General features: G+C 38.2%; 1 protein-coding gene across 2 annotated transcripts in view; it reads right to left on the reverse strand.

Annotated features, from left to right (window-relative positions):
- TMOD3 (tropomodulin 3) overlaps window positions 1-14308 on the reverse strand; it is an 88713-nt gene that overhangs the window by 6095 nt on the left and 68310 nt on the right. For both annotated transcript variants that reach the window (NM_001075987.2, XM_059890495.1), the window contains exons 5-9: window positions 13872-13961; window positions 11738-11868; window positions 9939-10046; window positions 5758-5901; window positions 4012-4156 (exon numbers count right to left, since the gene is read on the reverse strand). In NM_001075987.2, the coding sequence (NP_001069455.2) occupies window positions 4012-4156; window positions 5758-5901; window positions 9939-10046; window positions 11738-11868; window positions 13872-13961 (618 nt within the window). The remainder of the gene's footprint in view (window positions 1-4011; window positions 4157-5757; window positions 5902-9938; window positions 10047-11737; window positions 11869-13871; window positions 13962-14308) is intronic.

The raw sequence follows: 14308 nt of genomic DNA on the forward strand, positions 1-14308 counted from the left end.
GGATCTGCATGTACACATAATTGGTTTTGATACTCTTACCAGTAAGTTAAGTTCCTCTGTGTAAGTTACATGGTTGGTCTGTTAATTTCTATACTCTCTTCTGTGGAAGCAAGCAGGAAGGCAGCTGCCTCTGTGCAGCCTGAACTGGCTGTTTTAAGAGAGGAATGAAAAGCCAACAGGTGCACAGGCCTCCTGGCCAGGCTACAGGTCTTGCTCTCATGTCGTTCTGACTGCTGGCTTCTGTTCACTGGCCTTTAAGAGATGACTGGACAATCAAGTGACGTGAATAAAAGCCTGTCCAGCTATTGGCTGGGCGCTGGCTAGAAAATGAAAACCAGGAGGGCTGCAGTTTCAGGTCCCCATGAACATTTATATACACAGTTATATAACTGTGTGCACCTCAACTCTAATTTTAGCCCATGTTAACAAAGAACAAGTTTACTGAAATATTAGGGGAAGAAATCAAATGGAGAACTGAGTCTGCAAATACAAACTTAATTCATGTATATAGATATCTGAACCACATGGATATATCTGAAAGGCAAATCATATTCTTTAAAGTAGAACATTTCCAAGAAAATTTTGAATTGCAGTAGTGTTTGGATATTATTGGCAGACCATTTCAGATGTTAAAATGCATATTATTCTAAAAATGCACATTAAAAACAAGATCGATAGGACAGATAGAACAAAGTATAGAAAACTGATTACATAGTTAGTGAGTGTCAAGACAGGAACATAAGACAGAGTTCAATCGAATGTTGCACATACACCATATAACCTCTTTGCTGTTATAGCCGTGATACTTCTTAGCTGGAGAGATGGCGAGTAGGTAGGATTATTTCAGTGAAAAGTTGAGACTAAGAAAACAATGAGAGAGGAAGACGTTATCAACAACTAAAGCTAGGATACAGCCCTATTTGCAAGGTGAAGGAAAATTATATGCCCCAGAGATGCTGTGCAAGTTGTTAAGTCTTGTTCTCTGATATCTCTGTCCAGTTACCACATACTAGAATGCTTGTAAGAAAACAGTCTTAATAGGCTTGCCATCTTGATCTACAGGCAGAAATCAAAGTGCAGGGTAACAAGTAAAACCAGCTGAGCGTGCAGGGAAGGTAGGCTGCCGCTGCTGCGCACACAGGACAGCAGAGGATAGGCAGAGGCCACTCCTGACCCCCGTTCCTCACTGGCGCCACGTGTTACCTCAGCAATTCCTCAGTTCAGCCTATAGACGAGAGACTAATACATTTGGCCCTATTCACAATTCTTTAGCAATTTCTTTCCAAAACCCCCTCCACTAACATAAGTTCTCCACACTTCATGATTAGTCAATTGCCAATAAATCCTAACTGATCTCATTTCTTCTCCATCTCTGGAAGAGTAGTAAGAATCGTGTTTTTGAAGCATCATTTTAATCATGCACTCAGTGAGTGCCCTAAAATGGCTCTCAAATACCTCCACATAAATTCCAAAGAAATCTAAGTTCCTGACCATGTAACTTTAGTGCCTCCTATCAGTATTCCCTCTTAATCCGCTGGCAGCATTTTATTTTCATTCTGTTAGCTTCAAATAGCAAGTACTTGAGCAAAGTTTATTCTGGATCCTGCATCCTGTTAAGAAAGTCAGTTCTCAAAATCTGCAGGCTGTCTTCAGCATATAAATATAACTTGCTTAGTCCCAAATCTGAGCTTCTATCCACGCAATTCCTCACTCCAGGAATGTCCTTATTCTCATTTTACGCCTGAGACCCGTGTCTGAAGCTCTGGTTTGGACCAGAATGAAACAGCGTGGGGAGGGCAGGCGGTTTGTCTAGAGAGCTACCAGCACAAAGCCATTTGCCCTCAGCTTGGTGTCTGACCACATGGCCTCTTCATCCTCTTACACACGCCTATGCACAACTCCTTAACTTCCCAGTGTTGACAGAAGGCAGCCCAGGAAATTGTTTTCATCTCTTCCCTGCATCTTCCACCTGCCAAAAGTCTTTCTTGCTCTGCTATCAGGCCTTCCTTTCTGACAGATCTGGACAAAGCATCTGCCACAACACGCATGCAGAAGAGCACAACCGCTGAGCCCTCAGGGGCCGGCACCCCTTCCGCGTGCAGGGTTGGATACATACAGGCCCTCGCGGTGCTGCTCCTGCCAGACGGCTGCTGGGACCTTCTCTAGGAGGGACATAGGTGACAGATGGCTAGGGCTACAAGGATGCTGGTGGGATCCCAGGAAAGCTAAGGTGGTTTCAGAGGAGAGGAAGCATGGAGACTCGCTCTCTCCATTCGTCCTCTCCGTTCTTCCTCTCTGCTATCTCCCATTCTGGAAGAGTGTCCCAGGAAAGCTGCTTAGTTAGGAGAAAATTCAACTTTGAGCAGGATTCAAATTCTACTACATTTTTTTTACTTAATAAATCTTTATTAAGTACCTACTATTGTCAGACATGGTTTTAAAGCTGTGGATTCAAAAGATACACATGGCCCCCGACCTTCAAAAGTTTAAAGTCTTAGAAAATAAAATAGATTATTAGAATGAAGTATAACCTAGTAAGTAAAAAACTAACTTTTTAAAGCCAATAAGGTATATGTTCTTAAGGTTTTATAACTGTGAAGTTCAGTTAGACTTGAGAAACACTGCTGTAAAAGGCAAAATTTAAATTCCTGAAGTGTAAAAAACAGAAGCTAACTAATGAAGAAATACTAAATAATCAGCATACTTTCCAAACTACATCTAAAGTAAACAACACACACCAAATTTCCCTTTTAAAAAAAAAGAGGCTAAAATCTGCTACGAGAAATTACAGTCATCAAAGAACAAAAAGTCTGAACTAATATTTTTCACAGTGATCTGGATTAAAGGTTTTTCTGCTCCAGAAATCTTTAAAAATGCAAAGGCAAATATGGCTGAAGCCTAAAAGAACTAACTGCATCACAGTGGAATGTGACTCCCTTTAAATAGATTGCCAGTCAGGTTCGATGCACGAGACAGGGAGCCCAGGGCTGGTGCACTGGGACAACCCTGAGGAATGGATGGGGAGGGAAGTGGAAGAGGGGTTCAGGATGGGGGACACCTGTACACTCACGGCTGATTCATGTGAATGTATGGCAAAAACCACTACAATACTGTAAAGTAATTAGCCTCCAATTAAAATAAATTAATTAATTTTTTAAAAAGAAGTATTTTAATTCTCTGCATGCATTTTAAAAAATATTTCAATGAGAACTGTTAGTTGCTTAGTCATGTCTGATTCTTTGCGACTCCATGGGCTGTAGCTTGCCAGGCTCCTCTGTCCATGGAATTCTCCAGGCAAGAATATTGGAGTGGGTAGCCATTCCCTTCTCCAGGGGATCTTTCCAACCCAGGGATCGAACCTGGGTCTCCCACGTTGCAGGCAGATTCTTTATAGTCTGAGCTACCACGTAAGCCCCTTCAATAAGAAACACCAAACTTAAAATTCAAAAACTACATGTCTGATGCACAATACTGGATGCTTGGGGCTCGTGCACTGGGACGACCCAGAGGGATGGTACGGGGATAGAGGAAGGACGAGGGTTCAGGATGGGGAACACGTGTATACCTGTGGCGGATTCATGTTGATATATGGCAAAACCAATACAATATTGTAAAGTTAAAAAATAAAATAAATTCAAAAACTACAACTATTTTATATATCACCACGTGAAACTGAATTTCTAAAAGGGTGAAACTTTCTGGTTTGATCAAAAGGGCAAAATTTTCCTATAATGTTGAATTCTTTGTTTTAATACCTCCAAGAAGTAACTTATAACTGAGAACAAAATATCTGTTGTAGAAAACTATTTCATATTTCACTAAAAGCTACGAAGTAGGTTCTCATCCACTAACCTAATAATCACTACAACTTCATTTAAACCGAACTCTAATTCAGTCAGTATTAAAAGAACTGCAAACCCTGTGTAAAAACTTACTAAAAACAAAGTTCCTCCAATACATTAGCTTAATATTACAGTTCAGAATTTTGATTTCATACCAAGTATGTCTTACCTAAGTCATTGTTTTTTGTTATTGCATTAGCTGCCCTGGTTCGGGGTCCTTGCTGAGTAAACTGATATCCAAATTTAAGGATATTGGTATTTTCCTCAAGCATGTTGGCCATTTCCAATTCTACAGCTGTCCCCAGCTGCTGCCTCTGGAATAATTAGAAATAAAGAATAGTATTAATAAGCTAGTTCAAAATATAAGTCAAGTCTAAGACATTCATGTATATGCTGATTCTTTCAAAATACTTTCCCAATTCTTACAACATATAAGAGAAAAAAAAATAAGTTCAGTGTATAATCATATAGACATCAAAAAAATGTGGATTATTATAATGAGATACCACTTCATACTCACTAGGATGATTATAATCAAACAGATGGACAATAATAAGTATTGGCAACATACATGGAAAAATTAGGAGCTTCAGACAGGCTGGCAGGAATGTAAAATTGTGCAGCTATTATGAAAAAAAATTCGGCTATTCCTCAAAAAGTGAAGTGCAGGGTTACCATGTAACCTAGCAATTACACTCCTAGGTATATACCCATGAGAAATGAAAACATATTCATAAGAATTTGCACCTGAATGTTCATAGCAACATATTTCTACAATCCAAAAAGTGGAAAGTATCCAAATATAATAGATTCTTCAACCATAAAAAAAGAATAGATACTGGTAACATACTACCACATGAATAAACCTCCAAAACATTTTGCTAAGTGAAAGAAAGCAGACACAATAGACCGCGTATTACATAACTCCACTTATATGAACTGTCCAAAACAGGCAAATGCATGGAGACAGAAAGTACATCAGTGGCTACCAGAGGCTGGTGGGAGAGCTGAACATGAATTGACTGCTAGTGGGTTTGAATCTCTCTTTGGGGTGATGGAGGTGTTCTGGAGTTAGGCAGTGGTAATGGTTATACAGCTCTATGAATGTACTAAAAACTGTATGTATACTTTAAACAAGTAAATTATATGGTATGTGAATTAAATCTCAACAAAAGATTGGAAACATTGATTAAATAGCATTCTGGTTAAATTTTTTTTGGTTAAATTTTAAGATATAATTCTATCTTCATAATCTATAAAATTTATTTATGTTGGGAATTGAGGGAGTCATTTACCACATATTAAAAAAAAATAACTGGATTCACTTTTCAAATAAAATAAACTGAAGTATTTCACTCAAATGTATATGTTGTTTTATTTTTAGTTAACTACATTCTAGATGGAAATATTTCTAACATGTGTTTCTCTACTTCTCTAAAGAAAAGTGCATCTGGCTCTGGGTGATCCAGCAATATCTTAGGCGGTCAGCACCCAATGTGGCTGGACAGAAGCTGTGCCCTCAGGGTACCCTGGATACTGGAGTTTTCCGTTTTTCATGAACTATTCTGTTTACCTCGTGTCTGAGACTGACATGTTATAGCCACAGAAAGGTTATTATGTGGCTATTGCTACCTAAGAACTGAAAACTTTGAGGCTGGACTGTCACCTTTAAGAATCCTTCTAGTTCAAAACCACTAGCCATCTCAATCCTCTACAGACCAACCAGGGAGAGCTGCTTGTATACCTTTCTATACATTAAGATTCTGAATGCCCCAAAAGTTCTCATCCCTTTTCAGGCCTTTGCCTTCCCAAGGGCTCCCTGGAAAGCCTTCCTTTTGCCTGCCTCCTGAGTCCCCAAGCCCTGCAGGGAGTGTGGGCTGCAGCTTCTTCAAAGCTGCTGCTGTAGACCACCAACCTGGTTGTCAATTTTCAGCTCCATCAGGGTTTCGTTCTCTTTCAAAGCATCAATCAGTGCTAGAATCCCAACTCCTGTAATAAAGTTGGATTCCATATTTAAGCTCTTCAAATTTTTGTTCACTCTTAGCATATCTGCAAAAGCCTGGAAATTACAGAAAATAATTGGAGATTAGTTTGACAGCACCTGGTAAATAAACACTGAACACGCCTGAAGAAATACACACATCAATACAGCTACCTTAATGTTTCTTATTAGATTGTTTAAGCTTGACAGGCCACCTCACAGATCTCACATGTATCTACTTTTCACATGCACTTGGTCGCAAACTTTAAATTTGTTGTCATGTGTAATTCTCTGTTGCTAACACTCTCTACTGCTATTCATTCATGCTTCTGCTTATTGCTTCTTTCTCCCATGTTTCTCAGACTTTCTCTCAGTCTCTGTGTAGGAATAACTTCATCAGTGTCTCTTTGGGACAAGTTTTCTTACTTGGGTCCTGCTGTAGCTAGGTTACAGTGAAGCCCAAATGAGGGGAAATTATGAACTAACTGCCAAAGCAAGAACAGAAAGGCCACAAATAACTGGAATTGCTAGAGCATAAGAACTATGGAAAAGAAGGGCCTAACTAAACATTCACCACCTCAGAGAACAGTGTCTTGCATCTGCTTGCATTACAATTTCTCACAGGATGTGGCAGTGCTAGGCATTTGACCCAGTGCTTAATAAACACTATACTGAATAATTAACAAAGCCTGTAAGTGAGCAGAGGGGAAAGAGAAGGGCTGGGGAGGGGGGTAACGGAAGAATATGAATGTGAGTTTATTAATACAGCCCTGCAGAGGGGTCAAAAGAAAGGCCAAACTCCAGAGAACATGGGGTAAGATCAAACTTAAAAGTCATTAAAGGCAACAAGGGCAGCCACACTATAAAGAACTTGAGGCAGGTATCTACCCTCCTGAACTACCTATTAGCAACAACTGGCTAGGTGACCTCAGGTAAATTCCTTATCCATCCATCCGTACCCACATTTATTAAAATGTTACTAACGGCCTTAGAAAGGCAATGCCAAAGAATGCTCAAACTACCGCACAATTGCACTCATCTCACACGCTAGTAAAGTAATGCTCAAAATTCTCCAAGCCAGGCTTCAGCAATATGTGAACCGTGAACTTCCTGATGTTAAAGCTGGTTTTAGAAAAGGCAGAGGAACCAGAGACCAAATTGCCAATATCTGCTGGATCATCGAAAAAGCAAGAGAATTCCAGAAAAACATCTATTTCTGCTTTGTTGACTATGCCAAAGCCTTTGACTGTGTGGATCACAATCAACTGTGGAAAATTCTTCAAGAGATGGGAATACCAGACCACCTGACCTGCCTCTTGAGAAATCTGTATGCAGGTCAGGAAGCAACAGTTAGAACTGGACATGGAACAACAGACTGGTTCCAAATAGGAAAAGGAGTACGTCAAGCCTGTATATTGTCACCCTGTTTATTTAACTTATATGCAGAGTACATCATGAGAAATGCTGGACTGGAAGAAACACAAGCTGGAATCAAGATTGCCGGGAGAAATATCAATAACCTCAGATATACAGATGACACCACCCTTATGGCAGAAAGTGAAGAGGAACTCAAAAGCCTCTTGATGAAAGTGAAAGTGGAGAGTGAAACAGCTGGCTTAAAGCTCAACATTCAGAAAACGAAGATCATGGCATCTGGTCCCATCACTTCATGGGAAATAGATGGGGAAACAGTGTCAGACTTTATTTTGGGGGGCTCCAAAATCACTGCAGATGGTGACTGCAGCCATGAAATTAAAAGACGCTTACTCCTTGGAAGGAAAGTTGTGTCCAACCTAAATAGCATATTCAAAAGCAGAGACATTACTTTGCCCACAAAGGTCTGTCTAGTAAAGGCTATGGTTTTTCCAGTGGTCATGTATGGATGTGAGAGTTGGACTGTGAAGAAGGCTGAGTGCCGAAGAATTGATGTTTTTGAACTGTGGTGTTGAAGACTCTTGAGAGTCCCTTGGACTGCAAGGAGATCCAACCAGTCCATTCTGAAGGAGATCAGCCCTGGGATTTCTTTGGAAGGAATGATGCTAAAGCTGAAACTCCAGTACTTTGGCCACCTCATGCGAAGAGTTGACTCATTGGAGAAGACTCTGATGCTGGGAGGGACTGGGGGCAGGAGGAGAAGGAGATGACAGAGGATGAGATGGTTGGATGGCATCACTGACTCGATGGACATGAGTCTGAGTGAACTCTGGGAGTTGGTGATGGACAGGGAGGCCTGACGTGCTGCGATTCATGGGGTCGCAAAGAGTCGGACACGACTGAGCGACTGAACTGAACTAAATGGCCTATTTTTGATAGGCACTGCTCTATAGATTCTGACGTAAAACACACAAGTCTCTACCTCATGGAGCTTACATTTTAGTGGGGGGCCCAGATAATAAATAAGAAAGCAAAACGTAATGTCAAATGGTAAAAAGAACTATAGAGGAGGAATAAAAGGCAAAGCAGGGTAGATGGGGAGTGTTGGGGAAAAAGCTGGCTTGCTATCTTATATACAGGGCTCAGGAAAAGCCTCCCCTGGAGGGTGACATCTGAGCAAGGACTCAAATAATTAAGGCGATGAAGTTAAACTATGTGGAGCATCTTTAGGGAGATAGGAGCAAGGAGGCTGTACAGCTGGAATAAAATGAAAAAAATAGCAACAAAGGAGGTGAGTCTCCTCAGCTAAGGCCTTACTAGGCCACTGAAAGAATCTGATTTTTACTTAGTGAGACAGGGATCTGCTGGAGGCTTCTGAGTATAGGAATGAAATCATTTAAGTTTTAAGAGTCACTTGTGATGCTGTATAAAGAGCTGGCTCTGGGGCAGGTAAGGTGGAAGCATGCAGTTAAGTTAGGAGGCCACTGCAATAATCCAGATTAGGGATGACAGTGGCTTGGACCAGGTGGTGGTGGTGAAGATGGTGAGAAGTGGCTGGATATAAAGGAAATACCTGAAGACAGAGTGGGATATACATTTAAGGTTGTGACAAAGGGAAGTCACTCCATTATTATTATCTTGACTTGAGCAAATGAAAGAATGACGTTTCCATTTAGTGAGATGGGGAAGAATGTGAGAGAGGCAGGTATGGGATGAAAGTCAGGAGTCTGGTTTGGGATTTCGGTCTGAGACTTCTGTTAGACATCCAAGTAAAGCTGTTAAGGAGAAGCTGAACATGGGTTTGGAGTTCAGGGGAGAGGTATGAACTGGAGATAATAATGTTGGGAGTCACTGGCATACATGGATAATATATGGCAATGAAACAGAATGAGATCACCCGGAAAGTGAGTGTAGACGAAGAAAAGAACAGGGACGAGGGCCAAGCTCTGAGCCGTTTAGAGGTTCAGATGCTGGGGAGATGAGAAGGAACCAGTTTAGGGACCAGAGGAAGAATGCCCAAGCAGGTAGGAGGAGAATGAAATGGACTGATACCCTCAAAGTCAAGAAGAAAAGGGTTTATATCATAGTCAAGTGGGACTTCCCACAGAAATGCAAAACTGATTTAACATACAAAAGTTAAGCAATGTAATATGTATTAATTGAATAAAGGACAAAAACCACATGATCACTTCAACAGACACATTAAAAAGCATCGATAAAAACCCAACACTGTAGATCCATAAATGGAACCCTGTACAGGTTTTAAAAGAATGATGTAGAACTTTATATGCTGATAGGAAAAGACCTCTAAGATATATTAAAGTAAAAAATTTAGTTGCAGAACAGCTTACACTGCACTCTAAACTCCACTGCATTTTAAAACTCCATTCATGTTTTAAAATTTTCAAAGAAGGGAAATACATGGAAAAAATAAATATAAAAGGATAGTAAATAATATATTGCCTAATAGTAATCAGAAATTGAAAAAAGAGTAAAAAAATTTTTTTAAACTGATACTTGCTTTTATTGACTACTGAACATCATGGTTACTAACAGTAGCTCTTAGAACACAAAATTTTTTAAACTACACTAAAATTATTTATTTTTAAATTTATTTTTATTGAAGTATAGTTGAATTAAAAAAAAGTACATCTTTTCATAAAACCAGTTTAATCACCTTTGTAACATATCCTGGTATTACACAGTCATAATTTCAATATTATTAGTCACAGCTTACTTACAGTAGCAACAGGGTCATTGCTTCGGGTGGCTGCAAGACTGAAATATTTCACATGTGTGTTGGTTTCCAAAGCCTTTGCAAAATCTTTTAGGGTTGGAATTGGGATATTCTTGAAAGACAAAAATATGAAACATTATTACATTTTAGTTTTCAGTAAATTCAGTCCAATAATCAAAGACATCTCTACTTTCTCTTTTGCTTAAAATGTACTCAGAAATTATGTAACATATAACCACTGTCCTACAAATGAAAACTAACAACTCAGTCACCTCATCTCTTTGACTGTTCTAGTACTGTATATCTGTTGGCATAGAGCAAAGCATACATCACTGCTTTTCTAGCACAAGGTTAAAGAAAATTCTCACTATTCTCTTTTTAATTATTTGTATTATGAGTATTTAAAATGGTTCCATTTTTCTACAAAGAGAAAGATGTGGGAATCTACTTATAGTGCTTTCTGAGGCAGATGACATACTGTTCTCAGTCACAAGCTGTAAGGTGTTAAGAAAGATTAACTTGAAATGAGGAAAGAGACAGTTTTAGGAGACATCTGTTTTTCCTCTTAGTATCAAGACTTCAGCTTCCTGTAGCCTGGTTATTTTCAGATCATTACTATTGATTTAGAGACCAAGATACATGAGAACTAAATTAAAAAAAAAAAAAAAAAGATTAGTGATCAACTAGGCACATTAGCTTTTCCCAAGGCTTTCCTGCCTCCACTCACAGGAAGGAACACCCACAGAAAGCACAGAGGTCTAATTCCCTAGGTTCCTGTAATTTCCAGATGTTCTTGCTGCCTTCAATTCAGATAAATTAACATTTAAAATGAGGAATCTGTAACAAGGCTATCATACAATGGCTAATAATACCTAAGAGATCATCTGAGTTTACTCTTCGGTAATTAATTATCCTTATGCTCTCCTAACTCATTTCTTCTTTTTTTACTTCATGGAAGAGTTGCATTTTAAAAGTCCCAGTAAGATCCCATAAAACCCACTTCTGGGTGTGTAATCAAGAGAAATGAAAACACATATTCACACAAAAACTTGTATGTGAATGTGTATAGTGGCTTTATTTATAATTATCCCAAACTGGAAGCAACTCTTAAGTCTCAAGTCTATCAGCTGGTGAATGGACACACAAACCACGGCACATCCAAAGAAATACTGCTCAGCAACACAAAACCGCAAACCACTGAGACATGCAACAGCACAGATGACTCTCACAAGCGTTATGCTAAGTGAAGAAACCAGATTCAATGGCCACACACTATATGACTCCATTTATATGAAATTCTGGAGAAAGCAAAACGATAATGGAAAGAAAACAGATCCATGGTTGTCAGGGGCTGGAGCTGGTGGCAGGAATGAGGACGGAGGGTGTGACATGTTCTACATCTGACAGTGGTGGTGGTGGTGCGATTGTATGCATTTGCTTTAACTCACAGAAGTGCACACTAGACAGGGAGAATTTCACAACATCTACATTATATTTCAAGGGACCTGATGAAAAAGACAAAAACTGAAAGACTAAAATGCTCCTATAAAAGGGCAGTACTTCGGAAGCCCAAGACATATACTGCCATCTGCAGAGTTTATATTTCTATTAATATATGATAGCCTTTAAAAAGTAAATCAGAAAATACTCTTATATCTTAACTTCTAAAATAGAAGAAATCGCTGTTAGCATACTACTAGAAGTAAAAACTTTACCATTAAGTAGAAGGGATCAGTCTATATCAAAACTGCCCAGCTCTCAGCCGAGGAGGAAAATAGCTTTCTGCCTGCTTATCACACCTACCTTTATATTATTCAAATTAACTTCAACAAGATAAGCATCATTTTCTTTAATCCTCTTTAAACTTTCTTCAACATTGGTTGGATTTGGGGGCTCATCGAATACTGGAAGAATCTTTTCCCCTTTTACCACATCTGCAGTAACAAATGGAAAGAGCAAGTATGTCACTGATTGACACTGTTATAGTGAGAGCATATATTAACTTGGAAACACATAGCACACACACACACACATGCAGTAGAACTAATTTATAAGTTTCTTTCCCCAAATTTCTAAAAGATCATTTATGTGCTGACACACAAAGCACTGAAATAAAGCTTTACTGAATATAAGTACCAAACATAATTCAACATTTAATTTGCTTGCAATGTATCAGCCTTCAAAAATGAGTATTTTCACTGCCTCTTGCCTCCTGGTGTATTATAAGATATTTTTATCACAAAAATATATTTGCTGATACAAGCTGACACAAATGGTGATCCCATTTACTTTTAGCAATGTTCAAGATAAAGTTCTAATACGATAAAATCTCATACCTCAAAGTTCTAATATAATAAAATCTTAACAACTGTTAAGAGATTAAGAAGAACTGAAAAAAAAAAAAAAATGACAAGCAAATGCAATGTGTGACCCTTCTGGATCCTGACTTGAACAAACCAGCTGTGCAATGGCATTTTTGAGAGAATATGGAAAATCTGAATGTGGACTGGTTATTGGACAACATGAAAGAATTACTCATAATCTTTAAGTTTGATAACGGCATTGTGGTTATGTTACAAGAAGAGCCTTTGTGAGAGACACATATGGAAATGGGTGAAGTAATATAAACAAACAGGATTTGCTTTAAAATATTTCTGGGAAAAAAAGAAAAAAAAATAAAACAAACAAAAAAATAAATAAAATATTTGGGGGAACAAAGCAGAACAGATGGGAGGGAGGCAGTCAGTGGACGAAACAGAGCTGGCAAGATGTGAAAAACAGTTGAAGCTGGATAATGGATATGTTATTCCCTCTTCTATTATGTATGCTTGAACATTTCCACAATAAAGAGAAAAAAAAAAAAACAGGAGAATGGCCAATTATAGAACATTCATAAAATGGAATGTTATAAAGATGTTTGAATGAGGTAAATCTATATGCACTCACTAGGAAATGTGGTATGTTGCTAAGCAATACATTACATAGCATAGATCAAAATCCTCACCACCGAGTTCATGGGATATTAAAGCTAGCTTCATCATTCTAAAACTTCAGCTCCTTCACAGGCAAATTAGAGATGATAATACTTATTTCATAGAACTATTGTAAGAATTGAGAACAATTTACATTCAAGAGCTATGCACAGAAGAACATGGCCCATGGTAAGCATTCAAAAAAAAAAATTAGCCAGCAGTATTATTACTGAAAACTTGAGTAACAAAAAATACCTCTTGTATGATCCCATTTTTGTAAAAAAAAAAAAAAAGAAAAGATATTTATAACATGTGTACATATATAAGTTTATATAAGCATAACACGAAGTCGGGAAGGATACATTCCAAATCGTTAATAGTCATGGCTGAGGGTGGGGTGGTGGTGCAGGAAGTAGAAGGCAGGATGGCTGTGAATAGAGACACTTACTTCTTGTGCATGTAAGTCATGTTTGAATTTACTACACAATATGCATTATTTTGGTAGTTTTAAAATGTCTTACACATGCATTTTTAAAAAAGCTTTGCTTTAGTCTAACATTGCATCAGACAAAAAGGTTTAGGGTCTGAAGAATTCTTTGCTTTCTCCTGAATCTGATTTTATAATATAGTTTCTTTGTCAGCACTGTTGTAGACTTCCTGAAAATTAGGAACACCAAAAACAAAATGTCAATTAAAGCCAAGTTTGACTGGTTTTTATAGTATTTACCATTAGCATTATTTAGTAAGGTGAGAGTGGTTCCTATTATGTCTGCTGACACATTAAGCATACAATATTTAACATTCTATTTTCAATGGTTTTCTATTGTCAATACCATGTAACTGGAATCTCAGGATTCCAGCACACATACGTAACATTTGGCATGCAAATACTGAAGTCATTACATGGAGGAAACAAAACATAATTAACAAAAGATTAGAATTCACAAAGCATTATAAGTTCTTACTTGAAAAATGTTCTTGGTCGACACCATTACTGCTTCCCACTATGTTGCAGAACTGTGTATTTGTTATCAAATTGTGCATCCCAAGAATAGCTACAAATATAGAAAAAGAACGTTATTTTATACCCCCAAATTTCTATCAGCGATTTTAATATTCTCTGGACATTTTCATATTCAATTAAACACACATTTTTTAGCCCAAAAAAGGAGACAACATGATTAAAAAAATCCCCTACAATCTCTTTCTTATCAATACCCTTGTACTTTCTCCCCACGTCTGAATTTAGACACAGCTGGAGCCAGCTTGACCCTAAATGTAAACCTGTGCTTAGCTCCATCTGGTGGCCAAGAGAGAAAATGGAAATGATCTACTGCTATCCATCCACCCTTCTTACAATGTTTCTCCAAACAGAATGATAAAAAACAGATTTTCAACTTAA

Source organism: Bos taurus, chromosome 10, assembly GCF_002263795.3.
Source record: "Bos taurus isolate L1 Dominette 01449 registration number 42190680 breed Hereford chromosome 10, ARS-UCD2.0, whole genome shotgun sequence".
Taxonomy (NCBI): Eukaryota; Metazoa; Chordata; class Mammalia; order Artiodactyla; family Bovidae; genus Bos; species Bos taurus.